The sequence below is a fragment of the Acomys minous genome (assembly GCF_964271855.1).
Source record: "Acomys minous genome assembly, chromosome: 12".
In the NCBI taxonomy this organism is placed as follows: Eukaryota; Metazoa; Chordata; class Mammalia; order Rodentia; family Muridae; genus Acomys; species Acomys minous.
Window position 1 is genome coordinate 94,231,550 of NC_140493.1, and position 19,872 is coordinate 94,251,421.

At 47.6% G+C, this 19,872-nt stretch overlaps 1 protein-coding gene across 1 annotated transcript; it reads right to left on the reverse strand.

Annotated features, from left to right (window-relative positions):
- Positions 1–1,825: 1,825 nt before the first annotated feature.
- On the reverse strand, positions 1,826–19,855 carry DUSP3 (dual specificity phosphatase 3). Its single transcript, XM_084748141.1, has 4 exons — positions 19,723–19,855; positions 17,689–17,827; positions 14,530–14,756; positions 1,826–6,008 (listed from the first exon to the last, which is right to left on the reverse strand). Exons 1-4 carry the CDS (start codon positions 19,763–19,765, stop codon positions 5,803–5,805), a joined length of 615 nt encoding a protein of 204 aa, XP_084604267.1. The 5' UTR covers positions 19,766–19,855; the 3' UTR covers positions 1,826–5,802.
- Positions 19,856–19,872: the final 17 nt, after the last annotated feature.

A 19,872-nucleotide genomic window follows, 5' to 3' on the forward strand; every position in this document is an offset into this window, starting at 1 on the left:
TCATGGCCTATAATAGCGATTGACTTAAAAGACTTTTTTCACAATACCTTTGCATGAGCAGGATAGGGAAAGGTTTGCTTTCTCAGGACCTACTCTGAACAGTAGTGGTCCAATGAAGAGATAACATTGGAAGGTACTTCCACGGGGGATGTTGAAAAGTCCAACTTTATATCAATACTTTGTGTGAAAACCGTTAGAAATAATTCATAGGCAATTTCTTCAATCTGTCATTTACCATTACATGGGTGATATTTTGTTGGCTGACTCTGATTTAGATACTTTAGAGAAAATGTTTAAGGAGACACAAAGAATTCTGCCATGCTGGGGGTTACAGATTGCTCCAGAAAAAAAAAAAAAAATATATATATATATATAGGAGATTCAATTACCTATTTGGGGTATAAAATAACTCAACAAAAAATTCTACCACAAAAGGTACAGATCTGTAGAGACAAGTTGCAAACCCTTAATGATTTTCAAAAATCGATGGTAGAGATTAGCTACTTATGAGTTAAGTAACTTGTTTCAAACATTACAAGGGGATTCAGATTTCAACAGTCCAAGGAGTCTAATGGCCAAAGCAGAAAAAGAGTTAATTTTGGTAGAACAAAGACCACAAGATGCATATGTGGATAGAATTGATCCTGAGCTTGGTTGTATTTTGGTTATTTTGCCTTCAACTCATTCTCCTACTGGGCTCATTATGCAAAGGGAAGATAAAATCATGGAATGGATTTTCTTAGCACATAAACAAAGTAAAAAAAAATGGAAGACATACATAGAAAACATTTCTGAATTAATTATAAAAGGTAGAATAAGACTGCATCAACTGTCAGGAACAGACCCAGCATAAATTGCAGTGCCTCTTACTGATTCTGAGATTATGTCGTTACGGGTGATCAATGAAGATTGGCAAAGAGCTTGTAGTAACTACTTGGGAGAAATTAATAACAAATACCCCAAAAGCAAATGTATACAGCTTATAAAAAGAACTAATTTGATCCTTCCTCGTAAACAGAGCACCAACTCCAGCGGTACCAACCTTCTATACTGATGCAAACAGGATGGGAATGGCAGGTTATTAAGTCAGATAGGAGTAAAGGTAGATTATTGAGCCTATTAGTCTCAAATATTTTCCATTGGTATTGTAGATTGGTAGAAATTTAAGATTGTTTTGCTCAACTTTTGCTTTATGTATTGTATACATTGTATATTGACAGATTTTGTTCAGCATCTGCTTACTGTATTACACATGTGCAACTCATTTAAAAATGTGATGTAAAGTTCTATCTTATGAGAGCTAACTATTACAAACTGCTCAGGATGGTTGGAGACATAAGTTAGTAGTCACTTACAAATCTCACTTGTAGTCCTGTTAGATACTAGTTTTGTTAATTACAGAAGAAGCTTTATTTAGTTTCTTGTATATGGTTTCAAGGTTGAGCAGGTAGTGCACAGCTAAAAACAAGCAACGCTTGTCTATTTAGATACACTGAGACAGACAAGTCAAGACAGGTGCTGAGAACCGAATTCAGATCCCATACGAGAGCAGTATGTACTCTCAACTAGAGCCATTTCTCCAGCCCCCTAGGTGGGTATTTTTAAACATTAGAAAAAGGCTGCACTGCTATGGTAGCATTAGCCTCTAATCCTAGCACCGAGAGGCAGAAACAGGGAATCAGGAGTTTGAGGCCGGCCTTGGCTACAGATGGAATTTGAAGCCAGCCTGGGCACCCTGAGTTCCAACCTCAAACCCAACAACAGCACCACCACAGCAGGAGTTAGAAAAAGCAAACATAAAAAGCCAACACCCACAAAACAGGCCTCTTTGTAAGGTAAGACGTTTATTTTTGGTTACAATTTTATAGTGTGTTAACACTGGCATTATACCAATATAACAGACATTAAACTTTCCTTTTCCCTCCAGTGGCAGGAATTGAACTCAGGGCCCTTGCCCAGGCTAGGCAGGTGCCTCACCCCACCATCCGCTCCCTCCTGACCTATTTCTGTCCAGTAAATCGCTCTTTTATAAGTTACCTAGCAGCTGGTGGAGGTAAGAGAGACACGCATTAAACATCAGTCCAATCCTCTCTACCCTGAGACTCCCTCCATCTACGATCAGGATGGGATCTTGACCTGGAAGGACCATCCGATGCCACTTTTATGAAAAAGAAAATCTCCCGCGAGAAAACCTCTTCTGTTCATATTTAAGATCAGTACTTATTTTTACTAAGACACTTAGCATCTTAAATACTATGAGCAACTTAACGTGAACTTGTGGCTGGAAAGGCACCAACCTTTACATTGGCACCTGCTGGCCATTGCATTACTTGTGCTCATTTCTGGGGTGGGGGGGTGGGGGGGTGAGGAGGTGAGGGGGTGGGGTGAGAGTGCTAAAGGCCAAGGGAGGATTCCTTTTTTTTTCTTTTCCTTTTTTCTTTTTTTTCTTTCTTTCTTTTTGTTTTTTGTTTTTTGTTTTTTGAGACAGGGTCTCTTTGGGTAGCCTTGGCTGTCCTGGACTCACTTTATAGACCAGGCTGGCCTCCAACTCACAGTGATCCACCTGCCTCTGGGATTAAAGGAGTGTGCCAGATTCTTAAAGCAACCTACAGTGCTGGAGGCCAAAAGAGCCTAGTGTGGGCCAAAGAGTTCCCTCCTTTGGTTAAGTGTTGGTCTATGCTCTCAAGATAGAACGGTGGGAAAACGGCCTGCCTCTGCAAGGGCAGACAGACTGCTTTAAGATTGAGAAGGGAAACTATTTTACATTGTAATTTTTACTGGCTTTGTTTGTTTGTTTTTAATGAGTCAAAGAAAGGGATCTCATTGGGTCTGGAGAAAAGGCAGGGACACCCTGAATTCCTATTCCATCACTTTCCAGGGACAGAACACTACCCAGGAATGGCTCCCACGCACAGGTGGGCACGTGGTGATCTCTTTCACAATCCACAGGTGTTTTACCTGAAGACGTAGGATCTACTCTTATGGACACCAGAAAGTGAAGCCAGCCAAGAGACTTTCCCAAAGGAAAGCCAGGACTCTGCCAATGGCCCCTTTTCTTCATGTTCCCACAAAGAAGCCTCCAAGGGAAGCTAGTGAGTGAAGAGCTGTGGCTGGCCTGTCACCCAGCCAGGTGGTCACCCAGATGAGGCAGGGGGAGGAGGCCCAGCCTCTTCTAGACGCACAGTCATCGCCACATGTCACCATGTGCCACCTGGACAAAGAGAGGCTGAGTCCTAACTGACTGGGGGACTCATGGTTTTCACTTCTTTCTCCGGAGATGGCTCAAAAACATGTGCAGGCCACTTGGATACCCCTGGGGGCTGGTTTCAGGGCCAATAAAGCCAAGTGCAGCCCAGCTCACTCAAGCAGACGGCCCTAAACTACTTCCACGTAGCTTTAAAGAGCTGGGAAATTCTTAATTATCTTGATTTTTTGTTTGTTTGTTTGTTTTTTTAAAAAAGAGGATTTTAGCTGGGTGGTGGTGGCACACGCCTTTAGTCCCAACCCTCAGAGGCAGAGGCAGCTGGATCTCTGAGTTCAAGGCCAGCCTGGTCTACAGAGTGAGTTCCTGGACAGCCAGGGCTATACAGAGAAACCTTGTCCTGAAAACCAAAAACCAAAAACCCCAAACAAAACAAAACAAAAGCAGGATCTTGCTATTGAAGCCTTGGCTGGAGTCTCATCTTATAGACCACATTGTCCTTGAACGTGCAGTGATCCTCCGGTCTCTACCTCCCATGAGCCGGGACTGTAGACAAGTGTCAGCATGCCCTGCTAGCCCAGATGGGTTTTTGTTTTCTTTTTCTTTTCTCTTTTTCCTCCTCTCATAACAACATGTGAATAAGTTCTGGCAACTTTATAGGAAATCTTATGAAATGCAAGTTAGATCAAGCAAAGAAAGCCATTTGAAAACTATGGGGTGAGGTACACCGTTTGACTATGGCCATTTCATCCTGGAGAAAAGATGACAGTTCCCACATGTCCAGGGCTGCGGTGGTCACACAGAACAAGGGGCAATGACCATCCAGGCTGCACAGCTCTGCTCCTGCTATGCTCAGGGGTCTTTACCCCAGGAGGGGCACCCTAAGATGGGTCTGCTTCTCCTGGCTTTTGCCAGATGCTGCTCAGCAGCTCTGTAAAAGGCACATTCCTCACCATTAACTGTTAACACTGATGACTCTTACATTTAAAGCTGAATTTGAAACATTCAACAAAAAGTCCCTGATATTTCTCTCCCTCCAAGTCAGATTGCTCTGCAAACTCCTGTTAGGCATCCTCCAGGCAGGCACACAGGCTGCTGGGGTCTGGGTGCGCCACGACAACACTCTATATACACTGGGCCCTCAAACTGCTCCAGTTCTCATAAAACTAGTTTTTAATGAGACGCCTCTGTGCCAGGTGCTGGGGTGATGGCTAAGTGCCACCTCTCTGTTCTGTGTGACCCCGGAGAGACACAAATAACAAGAACATAAAGTCCCAAGAAAGACTGCATTCGATCTCTGGCAAATGTGTACACACACACACACACACACACACACACAAGGTCCGTCGCGTTTCAAAACCATCCTCAGGGAGTCCTTTAAATGGTCATTTCTTTGTTTGCTCTCTCTCTCTCCAATAAAAGAGGGGTCCATCTGGATGATATATCACATTTCATTTCTGCTCAGCGAGTCACGCCCAGGCTCCTGCACAGACACCATGGAACCCATCAGAGCTACCCGTAAATGGGCAGGGTAAACACAGGGCCCCTTCATTTTCCTTCTGTCCCCAAGGGGACAGGCACCCCCACCACACACACACACACACACACACACACACACACACACACACACACACACAAACATGAGCTGTAATTGGCCAACTTCCTCCTTCTATTCTTAGAATAGCAACCAGGACTAAGAGCAGTTAGTACAACAGCTTGGGCTCGCAGACACTATAATTCAGGATAAAACCCTTGCAATTCTCCAAATCGAGGTTTGTTTTTTTGTTTTTTGCTTTTTTTTTTTTTTTTTTTAAGGCTGGACCTCAACACCCTGTCTTCTAAAAAAGATAAACAAAACCCTGCCCAAGGCGTCACTCTTCTAACAAGCAAAGGAACAGAGCCAGCCACGGGGAAGGCTCCGAAGCAGCAGATTTGGAGCATGAGCTCTCCAAAGAGGCACATTTTAAACATTCCAAAGAATCAGGAGAGCTCTCTGGGGTGAGGGGGGAAAAAAAAAAAGGATTTGCCTACTCAAGGGCCCCTATGCAGTGTCTTTAATTCTAAGAAATAATAAAAATTCAGCCTTTTTTTTTTTAAAGAAATTCAACCACTAATAACCTATGTCCAATCCACTTCAGAACGCATGCCTCTGCCTAAACAGGGTGTGGCTGGCTGTGAGGACCAGCAACAGACGTGGGAAGACCAGGACCTGCCTTTGCACAGTTCCTTTACCTGGTTCGTGGTGCTGGACCACTCAGGAAGAACTCGGGTTGTGGAAGGGGGTCATGGGAGTGCCTGTGAGTGGCTTGGGCCTTACACCCTCACAAGGCCTTCTACCCTGGGTCACCGAGATGTTTCTATGCCACAGAGGTCCTCCCTAAGCTCCTACCTCAGGGAGAGGACATAGAGGAAAGGACAGCCAAGGGGCAAGGACGGACGGCCTCCTCAGCAAGCTTCATCAATGTGCTCCCTAAGGGTGGAGTGGCCCAGGACCACAATGGGACGGACGTGGGCAAGTGTCTTGTGATGCTGGGAGCAGGGTACACTGTGTTTCCTAAGCATGGCGGCCAGGGCCTCCCGGTGAGACTTCTGAGGGCATCCTAGAGCTTCACCTTCCCCTCCTTGACGAGTCTGTCGTTGAGCTGGCAGAGTTGGGCCAGGAACCCATCATTGGGGCCGATCTCACGATTCTGCCTCACGGTGCTCAGGGCAGACTTGACGTCCATCTTCTGCCGCATCATGAGGTAGGCGATGACTAGCGTTGGGGAGCGGCTGTAGCCCTCGCGGCAGTGGACGAGCACCCGGCCTGCAAGAAACAGGAAAGCCGTGGAAACTGGGGAGGGAAGCCCAACCTTACTGTTAGCACTCAAACACTTCCGCACAGCAAGCAGAGCATGCATGCGTTGCCGCGCCGTAGCATCCCGCCCAGAAGGGCCAAAATAGTAGGAATGAATGAAGGACCCAGTGTTGATCAGGGACAGATGTGAAACAACTGTCTTCTGTGTCACTAAGGGAAAGGCAGGCTGTGAAGATGCCTTCCACCATGGAGACAGGCAACATCCACTCAACTGAGACATGGACCTCAGTGTTTATAAGCAGCACTATTTATAGTGGCCCCCTGCCAGGTGGAAATTCCCAAGACTATCAACAATAGAATGGGTACATAAGTGTTTTAGGGTTTTTTTTGTGTTTTGTTTTTTTTTTTTCAATTAATGATCTAGGTAGGGCCAGTGAGAAGTGTAGGCATAAGGTTATTATGTAATTCAAGTGCTGATTTCTGTACCACCACCCCCATATCTGGTTGCAATTCTTTTTTTTTTTTGAGAATCTCTTGCATCAATCTTGTGCAAACACAGATCCCCCAATTGTCCCCTGATATGCTAATAAAGCAGCTCACAGCCAATCGCTGAGCAGGGGAGAGAACAGGGCTGGACTTCCTGCCCTCCAGTGGGGGAGGAGTTAGAGAAAGGAGTAGGGGATTGAACCATGGGCAGAGGTCCAGGAGAGATCAGGAGAGAGGTCCTGGAGAAGGAAAGCCACAAAGTGCAAGTATCTCTGGGATTTACACTGGGAGGAAGGCAGATTAATTTAGGGGGTTAAAAATAGCGTAAATTGGCCCAAGAACACATCAAAGTCCTCATGACCAAATAGGCCTGCAGGAGTGGTTCAGTATATGGAAATCCATCAAAGTAACCCACCATATAAACAAACTGAAAGAAAAAAAAAACCCACATGATCATTTCCTTAGATGCCAAAAAAGCATTTGACAAAATCCAACACCCGTTCATGTTTAAAGTCTTGGAGAGATCAGGGATACAAGGCACATACTTAAACATAATAAAGGCTCTATACAGCAAGCCAATAGCCAACATCAAATTAAATGGAGAGAAACTCAAGGAAATTCCACTAAAATCAGGGACTAGACAAGGCTGTCCACTCTCTCCGTATCTCTTCAACATAGTACTTGAAGTTCTAGCCAGAGCAATAAGACAACAAAAGGAGATCAGGGGATCCACATGGGAAAGGAGGAAGGCAAATTATCCCTATTCGCAGGAGATATGATAGTGTACATAAGTGACCCCCAAAATTCCACCAGGGAACTCCTACAGCTGATAAGCACCTTCAGCTAAGTGGCTGGGTACAAAATCAACTCAAAAAAGTCAGTAGCCCTCCTGTATACAAATGACAATCATACGGAGAAAGAAATTAGGGAAACTACACCCTTCATGATAGCCACAAGTAATATAAAGTATCTAGGTGTAACTCTAACCAAGCAAGTGAAAGACTTGTATGAAAAAAAACTTCAAGTCTCTAAAGAAGGAAATTGAAGACGCTATCAGAAGATGGAAAGATCTTCCTTGTTTGTGGATCAGGAGAATCAACATAGTAAAAATGGCCATCTTACCAAAAGCAATGTACAGATTCAGTGCAATCCCCATCAAAATACCTATACAATTTTTTAAAAGAACTTGAAAGATCAATTATCAACTGCATATGGAAAAAAAAAAAACCCAGAATATCTAAAACAATCCTGTACAACAAAAGATCCTCCAGAGGTATCTCCATCCCTGATCTCAAGCTGTGCTATAGAGCAACAGTAATAAAAACAGCATGGTACTGGCATAGCCATAGGCTGGTCGATCAATGGAACTGAATCAAAGACCCAGAAATAAATCCATACACCTATGGGCACTTCATTTTTGACGAAGAAGCCAAATCTATACAATGGAAAAAAGATAGCATCTTCAACAAATGGTGCTGGTCTAAGAGGATGTCTACATGTAGAAAAATGCAAGTAGACCCATATTTATCACCATGCACAAAACTCAAGTCCAAGTGGATTAAAAAGACCTCAACATAAAACCAGAGACACTAAATCTGTTAGGAGAAAAAGTGAGGGAGAGCCTTGAACTCATTGGCACAGGAGACAACTTCCTGAACAGAACTCCAACAGCCCAGGCCTTAAGGTCAACAATAAATGGGACCTCATTGAGGCTGAGAAGCTTCTATAAGGCAGAAGACACTGTCAACAGAACAAAGTGACAACTTACAGACTGGGAGAAGATCTTCACCAACCCTACGTCTGACAAAGGACTAATATCTAAAATATATAAAGAACTCAAGAAATTAAATACCACCAAACCAAATAACCCCATTAAGAAATGGGGTTCAGAGCTAAACAGAGAAGTCTCAACAGAGGAATATTGAATGGCTGAGAAACACTTAAAGAAATGCTCAATGTCCTTAGTCATCAGGGAAATACAAATCAAAATGACTCTGAGATTCCATCTTACACACATCAGAATGGCTAAGATAAAAATCTCAAGTGACAGCATATGCTGGCGAGGATGTGGAGTAAGGGGAACACTCCTTCATTGCTGGTGGGAGTGCAAACTTACACAACCACTTTGGAAATCAATCTGGCACTTTCTCAGAAAACTGGGAATGGGATTACTTTAGACCCAGCTATTCCACTCCTTGGAATATACCTGAAAGGTGCCCCACCACACAAAAAGGACATTTGCTCAACTATGTTCATAGCAGCCTTATTTGTAATAGCCAGAACCTGGAAACAACCTAGATGTCCCTCAGTTGAAGAATGGATAAAGAAACTGTGGTACATTTACACTATGGAATACTACTCAGCTATTAAAAACAAGGAAATCCTGAAATTTGCAGGCAAATGGATGGAACCAGAAAAGATCATCCTGAGTGAGGTATCCCAGACCCAGAAAGACACACATTGTATATACTCACTTATTGGATACTAGCCCAAAAGGGATGTCCTCTGAGAGTCTTCACTCAACAGAGGATTAGGACAGATGCTGGGACTTGCTATTGGGACTCCAGGTGAGAGAGGTATGGGAGAATGGGGAGACAGAAAGACCCAGAGGGTCCAGGAACCCCACAAGAAGATCATCAAGGCTGGCAGATCTGGACCCAGGGTGGCCTGCACAAACTGCTGTACCAACCAAGGACGATGCATGCAGTAAACCTAGACCCCCTATTCAGATCTAGCCAATGGACAGTGCATTCTCCACAGTTGTGTGGAGAGTGGGGACTGATTCTGACATGAACTCTGGTGCCCCCTATTTGTCCACTTCCCCTTTGGTGGGGAGGCCTAGTGGCACTTAGAGGAAGGGGAAGCAGGCTATCCAGATGAGACCTGATAGGCTGTGATCATGTGGTGGTGGAGGAGGAGGTCCCCTTCTGTCACAGACCTAGGGGTGGGGAATAGGGCGAAAGAGGGAAGGAGGGAGGAACGGGAAGATGCGAGTGAGGGGATAACAATTGAGATGTAATCTAAATAACTCATTTTTAAAAAGGAATGAGTAAATTACTACTCAGGATTGTTCTGTAAATCTTTATAAACCAATATAATAGAATTATTTTGATGTTGGCCTGGGGTATGAGAGGAAGAGAGAAACAAACACAGTTTTATAAAAATAACTTTAACAGAGGGGGCTCAGTGAGCAGAGGTGCTTGAGGTTGGGGTGACGACTTGAATTCCTACTCCAAATCCACATGGTACACACCTGTAATCCCAATACTCTAAGAAGCTGAGACAGGAGAGTCACTGGAAGTTCAGAGCCAGTTTGGGCTACAGAACGAGACTCTGCCTCAAAAAGAAATAGAATATGGCTCAGTGGGTAAAGGCACTCGCCGCCAAACATAGTGGCCCGAGTTCAGTGACTGGAACCCACGTGACTGGAGAACCTTGCACACTGTACTCCGATGTCCATCCATACGCTGTGGCATGCTTGCACATGCATGTGAACACACACACACACCACATACAAATAAACAAAAACAAAAACAAACCATCTAAGAAAAAACAGACTAATGTGGACCATGTATAAAGCACACAAATGTAGTGTGGTTCCACGGTGCAGAAAAGACGCCCAACTAAACCATGTTGTTAGAAGCCTGAACAGTGGTCACCTGAGGGTACGAGTAGGTACAGAGATGGGAGGAGACATGGAGCGTGTGCCTTCTGGGGTGCTAGTTGTGTTTTGTTTCTTGATTTGGGGGTTGGTACATGGACGTGCGTCATTCCCTGAACTCCTGAATTTGTGACGTGGAGCCTTCCTATATTAAATTTATCCTTTAGTCAGGAGCAAACCAATAAATCAGGTATGGTGCCACACGCCTGTAATGCTGGCACTCCGGAGGCTGAGGCAGGAGGATGGCAAGTTTGAGGCCAGCTTAGTCTACAGAGCATAACTCCGTCTTAGACTGAAACAATGTGCATGATTAGCTAAACAGGATACGCTCTGCGTGTCCATCCAATGTAATACTTGTCAAGAAATTAAAAAGGGCACTGGTATACAGTGAGAATTTGGTTTCTTTAAAAACCCAGTTATGTTGGTAATATGTTTTTGTTTTAGTCCCAGGTGTGGGATATGGGACTGGTTCAGACTGTCCACAGCAGCTGCCCATGATTTGTCTCATGATCTAGGACAGTGTGATTTTTGCCAGCTTGAGGACAGTTTACATTTGGAATTCTGGGGACTCTCATAAATGCCAGAGCCCCAAGAGGAGTTGGGGGCTGCTCCCCCTGCCGCTGCAGCTTGTCAAGTGGTCGACTGCAAAGAGATATGTCCTGTCGGCAAAGATCAACTTTGCCCCCAAGGAACTCGGTGCCCCTAACCAGCAGGAAGTAGTCTAAAAAGATCTACACCCCCCCTTTTCCCCTCTAACCTTCCTTTTTGCCTATCTAGTGTTGGGGTGTCGGAAGGGATTCGGGTGGAGAAGGGCGGTAGATACAAGAACCCAGATAAGTAGCCAGAAATTTCTGTTATACTGGAGAGATGGCTCAGCAGTTAAATGGTAGATCTAAGTTTGGTTCCTAACACCCACACGAGCTAGCAGCTCACGGCTGCCTATAACTTCAGCTCCAGGGAGGCCCATGCCCTCTTCAGGCCTCCACGGTACCTGCACACATGTACACACTGACAAATAAATAAAAGCATGTTCTTAAAGAAGAAGGTTCTGGGGATGGAGAGATAGCTCAGCAGATAAGAGTACTGACTGCTCTTCCAAAGGTCCTGGGGTTCGATGCCAAGCACCCACATGGCAGCTCATAACTGTCTGTAGCTCCAATTCCAGGGGTTCTGGCACCTTTACAGACATACACACAGGCAAAACAGCAACACACATAAGATTTTTTTTTTTTAATTTAAAAAAGATGTGGGCTGGAGAGATGGCTCAGCAGTTTACAAGCACTGTCTGCTCTTCCTGAAAAGTTCTGAGTTCAATTCCCAGCAACCACATAGTGGCTCACAACCATCTATAACGTTATCTGATGCCCTCTTCTGGCCTGGAGGTGTACATGCAGAGAGAGCACTCACATACATAAAATAAATAAATAAATAAATAAATAAATAAATAAATCTTAAAAAAAAAAAAAAGGAATGTACTATAGTGGTATCTAATAGCATAGATGAAACTCAAATTATGTGAAAGGGACCAGACCGCCCCCGCCCCCAAAAAGTGCATGCTTTGTAACTCTTTTGACATAAAAGTTTGGAAAATTCACACAGCTCTCCAGTGACAGAAAACAGACCAAGAGGTGCTTGAGAATGGCAGGTTGAAGGGACAGGAGATGTTGCACAGGGACATTAAAAACGTGGGAGTTGGACACATTCACTATCTTGGTTGTGGTGATGGTTTCACAGATGTTTGCATAAGCCAGAATTTAATGACTGTCGCATTAAATGCATATACACTTTCCAGAATTCAATTACATCGCTCGCTGCAAAGCACATTTTAAAAGAATGGGTTTCAGGGCTGAAGAGAAGGTTTAGCAGTTAACAGCACTCCCTGCTCTTGCATAGGACCTGGGTTTTGGTTCCCAGCAAACATGTCAGGTGGCTCACAACCACCTGTAAATCCAGTGCCACGGAATCAGATGCCCTCTTCTGGCCTCCAAGGGCTCCTGCACACATGTGGTGCACATAACCTCATGCAGGCACACACATACACGCATATAAATAGATAGGTAAATAGGTATTTTTAAGGGAATGTATTTCCAACACAAACAACACAAAACACACACACACACACACACACACACACACACACACACACGCACACACACGCACACACACGCACCAATGCCCTCTTGTGGTTCCCCCAATTTGCCCTGTCATCCCTCCTCTCCTCTCTCCCTGCACTCCATGCTGTCTCAGACGGCAGCACGCACCCTTTCCTGCCCACCTTCCTGCAGACTACCAGCCGTTCCCACTGCCACACTCACAAAGCCTGTTCCTGTCTGTCTCACTCCTTCATCACCAGGGAAAGGTAAACTCAGAATTCCTCAGGGGCAAGGAAAGCAATGACGGGAGGACAAAATCCCTTCAATTTGCGGGGAGCCCCACCCCCACAAGCAAAAGCCCCATTTCCTACCTCAGCCACCTGCTCCCCGCACAGAGTATTTAACTCACATTCTTGCCCTCGCTCGCTTGTGCCTCCCCAGCTCACCCCCTACCCTTGCCAATCCGCGCCCCCACCCGGTGGCAGCTGGAAAATCTTCCTGAAACACCTGTCATCATTCGCAGACTGGAGTCTAGTCTCTGAAGTGAAGGGGTGCTGCCCACCCCCTTGCCCCCAGCCTGGGCTATGCAGTGGAGTTCTAAGATTGCCAGGGATACACAGCAAGACTCTTGTCTCGAAAGCAAAACAAATCAGAGCCAGAGACAAAGCCCTAGGCTAGTGCCTGGCACACAAGAGCACTCGATAAACACCACCCAGTACTGGGAGCCCCCCCCGGGGGGGGGCCCAAGCACCTGCATACAGAGCCACTTTCCTTCTGAAGGGTGAGTTCTTCCAGCGCCAGGACCGTGGCGCTGGGTTTTGGATGCTCTGCCATTTGCAGTGTCCACTGGGCATCCTTCTGCTGCTCAGTGAATGGCAACCGCCTACACCTCCTCACAGGTGTTATTTGGAAGGAAACTGCTGACCCAGAATTAACATCTCCTCTGCACCTGTCACCTTACCCACCAAATACCCCTCTATTTCCCCAGATCCTCCTACATCAGGAGATGGGAGTACACGCACCCCCCACCCCCACTATCCAGCCTTTCTCTCTCTAGCTATTACCTAAAATCCCCAGTGAGGCTTGTCCTGATCCCACCAGAAAGTGAGACCTTCTGCAGGGCAGCCACCCTCCCACTTCCCACTGGGAGCATGCTCAGTTACAACCAGGGCACAGAGCCCAACCATGCAACCAAGCCCAGCCCACACAATACCTCCTCCATACAATCTCCTTAGGTCCTCTCTGAAACAAGTGACTGCTCTGTCTTCTAGACAAACCGAGGCTATGCCCACTCCCGGGCACTCCTTGGCACACGTGCCTGTGTGCATTTGCATGTGTATACATGTGTGTGCATGTGCATACGTGTGCTCACTCACTTTCCGGTATATACACACGCACATACACAAATGAGGACACTAAATCAAAGGGAAAGAAACACAGCTACCTAACTGCTGTGTTCTGTATGTCTGAAATATTGTTATCCTTTGTCTACGGGCACAGACACAGACACAGGCTCTATGCAATGGCCCCCATGAGCTCACATGTAGAACACTTAATCCCTAGTTGGTGGAGGTTTTGGAAGGTTTCTGGAAACTTTCAAGTGCGGCCTCTTTGGAGGAAGCAGGTCCCAGGGGGTTTCTGTCTGAAGGGTACAGTTGATCCACAATCCCTTCCTCACTCTGTCTTTCCATGTGCCCTGTCTGCCATGAGGTAAAAAGCCTCCTCTTGCACACATTCCACTGTCCTGACATTTCCACACGAGACAAGTTCCACAATGACCAAAACCCCTGACCAAGTAAAAGAAAAGTCTTTGCTCCTTCAAGCTGGTCTCTCAGTCACTCTAGTCACAGCCGTATGTGGTACTAATCTAAGCTGTGATGACGGAATTCACTGAGCTACTTGAGTCAACTATCCTGTGTTGCTTTACTCCAGGCCTTCTTATCCTGGCCACTAGCAAGGCTTTGTCATTATCACAGGTGTCTGAGTTGGGAGGCAGGTGATTGGAAACCTCTCTCTGCCCAAGCCAAAGTAAAGACAAGTGCTGCCCTGGTGCTGCCACTGCGTGAAGTAGTTCAACTGTATGTATCATGTGAGGGGCCACTTGAGCTGCCAGCCAGAGAGTCTTAAATCTTCAAACATCACCACAGGGGACAGGAAACACAGAGTGACCAAAGGTGGACCTGCTGAGCTCTGCTTCCTAGGCTAGCCCAAGCCCAAGTCACTTCCTGCCCCCCAACCCCCCACCCCCCACCCCCCACCCACCCCAGGGGCCTGGCTGTAGGCCCCTTACCATTGTTATGAGCCAAGGCCTGGTCAATGAAGTCTGCAGCTCTTTCAAAGTAAGCGCTGAGGTTGAACTCCTGTGTATCATTGGCCTTGATGCCCAGGTAGGTGATGCCGGAATCCTTGTAAAAGTTGGCGTCCGTGTTGACGTGCATGAAGGACCTGCCCTCGGCGGCATTCAGGACGTGGGTGATGCCCAGTTTTTGCAGCTGAGAGATGTCCTGAGCCACAGACCTAGATGGGAGGCATTGGCAGAAATGAAGTGAGGCGCCTCCCGGTGAGGAAGATGAGAAGATGAGAAAGATCTGACTCTCTTGCCAAAGCAAGGAGCCTGTACTGGCTATCCCCCGTGGCTCCTGCCTCATCCCATGACCTCTCCCCTCACCCCAGCCAGATCCAGTTACCCACAGCTTCCCCAAATAGACTTGTGGGTCCGTGGCCATGCTGTTCCCTCTACTACCCTTCCCCAGCTTCTGTGTAGATTCGCCTCTCATCTTGCAGAGCCCTGTGCGGGATGTTCCAGTGCGACAAGCTACAGAGTCGGGCATGGTAACACACACCCGTAATCCTAGCAGTCAGGAGGCCACGGGAGAAGGATCATGAGTTTAAGGCCAGCCTGAGTTTACACGGTAAGACCCAGAGTCAAACAACCGAAACAAGCCCAGCACTCGGGGAGGCCGAGGTAGGGGGAATCTCTATGAGTTCAAGGCCAACCTGGTCAGATTGTCTGGGTTTGAATCCAGCCCTGCCATTTACGAGGCAACTTTAAAGCAAACCACTTCAGCTCTCCGTGCCTCTGTTTTCCTCTCTGTAGAATGGGGATAAGCCCTGAGTGTTAGAGGTGCCTGTTCTGTGGTGTCTACATGCCAAGGCAGGGCCATGCTTTACTTGTTCAGAACTGTGAGTTCCTTGAGCGGCCTGTCCCCTTAGTGCCCGCTGCGGTGCCTGCGTGTGGTAGGTACTGAATAAATGTACAGTGATGAGTGAAGAACAAAACTGTCACACGTCAGGTTCCCCGAGGGATCAGCCCCGCCACATTCTATTAGCTACACTTCTGAGAGTCTCTGGAATGGCTTAGCACTTAAGTAGCCCTCCCCCCCAAAAATGATGGGAGCTAGAAGAGACCTCGACTGGATGGTCAAAGAGGCCCTTCACTTCCCCTCGCAACACCCCAATATAAACATCAGTTAGTACTTTACAAAGCAGCGTCTCCCGCATGGTCCCATCCGCCCGTCATGGCAGCCCGAAAGACAGGGCAGATCTTAAACTCTGCAGGACAGGCAGGGGGATGCGCAGATGTGCGTCTGCTCACATGGGCTGCTGAGCCAGAGCTAGGAGGAAAGCTGCCTCTAGCCAGTCCGCCGTGTGTTCTGCCCTCCTACCTCCTCCTCCTCCTCCTCTCATGCCCACACCACCTATAAAACCCAGAGGTCAGAAACGCAGCTCCCTCACTGCCCTGACATGTGGCTGAAGCCCTTTGGTCCAGGAGTTCTGGATGGTTGAGGAAGCACAATTCTTCCCACTAGGTAGGCAGCCGATCCTCCCGGCTGAGCAGCCCCCCCATGTCAAGGTCAGATTTGCATAGAGGGCAAAGGATGTGTTTTCCGTGGCAGCCATCATACCTGTCCCTATGCCTAGAGAAGCCACCACAGACAAAGGCAACAAACCGTCCCCCAGCAAGCAGGCTCCTGAGGCTGCTAAGCCCCCCGCACCCCCAGGGTTCCTGGGTAGTTGGGGTAGGGAGGGATGGGAGAGGTTCCCTAGGACTATGCAGTGACTGACTGAGCTGGGGGCTGACTCTGTGAGCCTGTTTAGCCACTCCTGCTCAGGATACTGAGCAAGACTGTACAGCCATACGGACCGAACACAGACTAATGTGCCCACACGTCTCAGTTCTCTAGCGCCAATCCAACAGATGCCCCGTTATCACTGCCACCACCATAACGAAGGATGAACGTCATAATAGTGTTTGACACATAGTAGGTGCTCCATAGCGGACCTGCCACGTGAACCCCCTCCGGTTCCACGCACGGCAGGTTAAGCAGCAGGACCTAGGTGCAGGACAGCAAACACAAGTGTAAGACACTGAAAGGTCCTCACTGCCCTTCAACGGCCCCAGACCACCACTTCCTATTGCGCAAAAACAGAGGATTTGGTTATTAGTGGATTCGGGTATTAGGGTTGACAAGCAGCTCTTGAACTGGACCCAAAGAGCTTAGTTAGGGCTTTGATAAATGGGCCTTCATACTCATGAAAATCCAATGTGGGCCCTCCCCCAATGTGGGTCATGCCAGCCTTTCTTTCGGTGTTAATACTGGTTCTTTCCCACTGCTGAGAAATTCTTATTAATAGCATGACTAAAAAAAGAAAAAAATTTTAATGCACTCAGGGGGGCAGAGGCAAGTGGATGTCTGTGAGTTCGTGGTCAGCCTGTTCTTCAGAGTGAGTCCAGGGCAGCCAAGGCTACACAGAGAACTCTTGTCTCAAAAAAAAAAAAAAAAAAAAAAAAAAAAAAGGATAAGGATGCATAAGAGATCAATAATGCACACATTTCCTGGTGGTGCGATTAGGAGGAATTTTCAGATGGCTCAAGTCTTCTACGGAGTTTATCATTTTGATTTATTCCATCTAAGTTAAACCCTATCTGGAGGGGCCAGGAAAAGCCTTGGCCCAGCTACTTCCCCTTTTAGGGTATTTTAGGGTATTTAGATTTCCTGACACGGACAGGAAAAGCTCCACACCCGGATCGAAACGTCATCCCATTGCCATGGCAACGAAGGCAGACATTCCACGGTGACCTCACTGCAGAACTAGGCAGCTGTCACATGATGAACGGCCAAGAGGCAGCCCTGCCACCTGTTAAGAGAACGTGGTGGCCTCATCCCCGCCCAAGCCAAAGCCGGAGCGGGTGGTGGCCGAGGGCAGGGCTGGGCACCTTCGGGTCTCAGCGCATGCGGTGTCCAGCTCCTCGGCTTCACGCGCAGGGGAGTGGGCGTCGACTCCAGCATCAGTCCCCAGCCCCCCCCCCGCTATTGCTATCAGGTCGCTGACCACGCCCAGGGTCTCCCCAACCCCACCTCGATCAAGCCCTTGGACCCCACTCCAGCCCCCGAGTGGGCGGGGCGCCCGAGCAACAGATCCGGATTTGGCCCTCCCGGAGACTCACGCGTTGCCCACGTAGACCCTCGGGATGACCTCGTTGCAGGGCTGGCTCGGGAGGCTGTAGCAGCCGCAGCCGTCTGAGAGCAGGTCGTTAAGATCTTGCACCGAGAGCTCGAACGGGCCGGACATGGCGGCGGCGGGCCCTGCACGCCGGGGCAGGAGCGAGCGAGGGGAGAAGCCGGGTCAGCGGGGCGGGGCTGCCCAACCCGGAGCCGCCCATCCCCGCCCCGGAGGCGGGCCCACTGGGTGCGGGAAGCTGCCGGCGCCGTGCGGCGTAGCGCTCCGCAGCGCAGAGGACACGTGTGACTGTGTCCCGGGGGCGCGTCCCTGGCTGAGATGTCGTCACTCCTGTGTCACTGGTCCGCACTCACTCAGACTAAGGCAAGGGTATGAACCCAACGCAGGACACCTGCACCTGGTGTCGCTCTTTCAGGATACCGGGCATCGGTGGGGTTTCCTGTGAACCCTTCTCGCTGCGTACCTGCAGCGTGGGGGCATCCATTCCCTCACCCCAAACACACAAATGTCTGAACACATCTTCTCAACCCACGCCTGCTGAACCAAGGCACAACTTGCCCGCCACAGGAGATGGATCCTTATCCAAGGTCACAGGGAGGAGCCCTACTCTGGGACACTTGTTTCAGCATTGAGCTTTTTAAAAGCTGTGGCTATAGGCAGTCAGGGTTGGCACTCTGACCTGGAGGCATTACTTAATCTTAGCCTGTTTGCTGGCGAATGGAAGAGAGGAAGGTGTTACGGTGTCAGGATAATAGTTTGAGCAGCTATAATTTTGAATATCCGAAGTGTTTACAAGTCTGTAACTTTCAAGTGTAAACACAATGCAAGTGGAAAATTCTCACACCTGACCAGTGACAGATGACAGTCAAAACACAGGTGCACTAAAAATTACTGTATAAAATTATACTTGGGATATATTTATATGTGAAGCATTAATGGATTTCATGTTTAGACTTCGATCCATCCCATGAAAAAATATATATATAAACACTTCTGTCCCAAACACTGCAGTAAAGAATATGCAACACCTGGCTTCTAAGGATTGCTAGAAAGAGTCCAGAAACATTCCAGGGGCTGAGTATGAGGTCCCTGGGCTGATAAGGAGCCTAAAACGCAGAAAAAAAAAACACTAATTCAGTCCCCAGCGCTGAATAGACAAGCACAGCGACACTAGAAACATTTCTCGGTGAATGTGCTGAGCACTCACTGAGTTTGTGGCTGGTGCTAGTGCGCCATGGCTAGTCACCCTTCCTTCACAGCTAGAGCTGCTGCCATCCCACTGAAAGCCACACGGTGTCAGTAGCTGATCCTCTCCTGAGTTTCCGCGAGGGCAAAGGGCACGGTATCTCATCTCATTTTAATCAAAGTGTCTCTCCAGGTACTAAATCAATGGCAGGGTGCCTAACTGCAAAGGGGCACATACAATCTCTGGAATCCACATCCCGAGTCCCACTTTGCCACTTACTAAAATTTTTTTTTCTTTCACATTGTTGTTTTATTTCATACTTTTTTTTTTTTTTGAGATGTGTCTGTGGGGTCTCACGTGGCCCAGGCTTAGTTTGAACTTTCTATTTAACAAAGATAACTTTTGAACTCAATTCTCCTGCCTCCAGAGTTTCCAGAGTGCAGGTATTCCAAGCGTTTGCCGTCCCCACCCCACCCCACCCCACCCCCAACCCTTGTTACACTAACTCACCCAGAAAAGCTTATGGTCTCAAGTCTTCAAGGAAACCTTGCAGGAAACTATGGCTTCTTAGCTCAGAGCTCCTGAAGGGCATCATGAGGGCTGGAATGCCGAGTCCCCGCCTGTCTAGCCAGGGACCTCCACATCATGCCTTCCCCTCCAGCCTTGGAAACCTCTGCTTTCCAAGCAGCTGGGGAGCTTCGAAGCCCCTTTCCCTTCATCTTGACATGGACCTGACTTAGCATGAAGCCAAAAGTCCAGCACAGAACTGTAAATGCTTTGAGGAGAGTGAGAGAGAGAGAGAGGAGAGAGGAGCGGGGGGAGAGAGAGACTTACCCTGGGTGTATAAGTACCGGATTACTCCACACCCCATCAACATACATAAATCTTATCTCGACTTAACATGTCAAGTTTTTACAAGGTGTCCAAAGACACCCAAAGGCTTGCTCTTCTGCTCCTTCTCTGAGGCTTGCCCTGATGTCATAA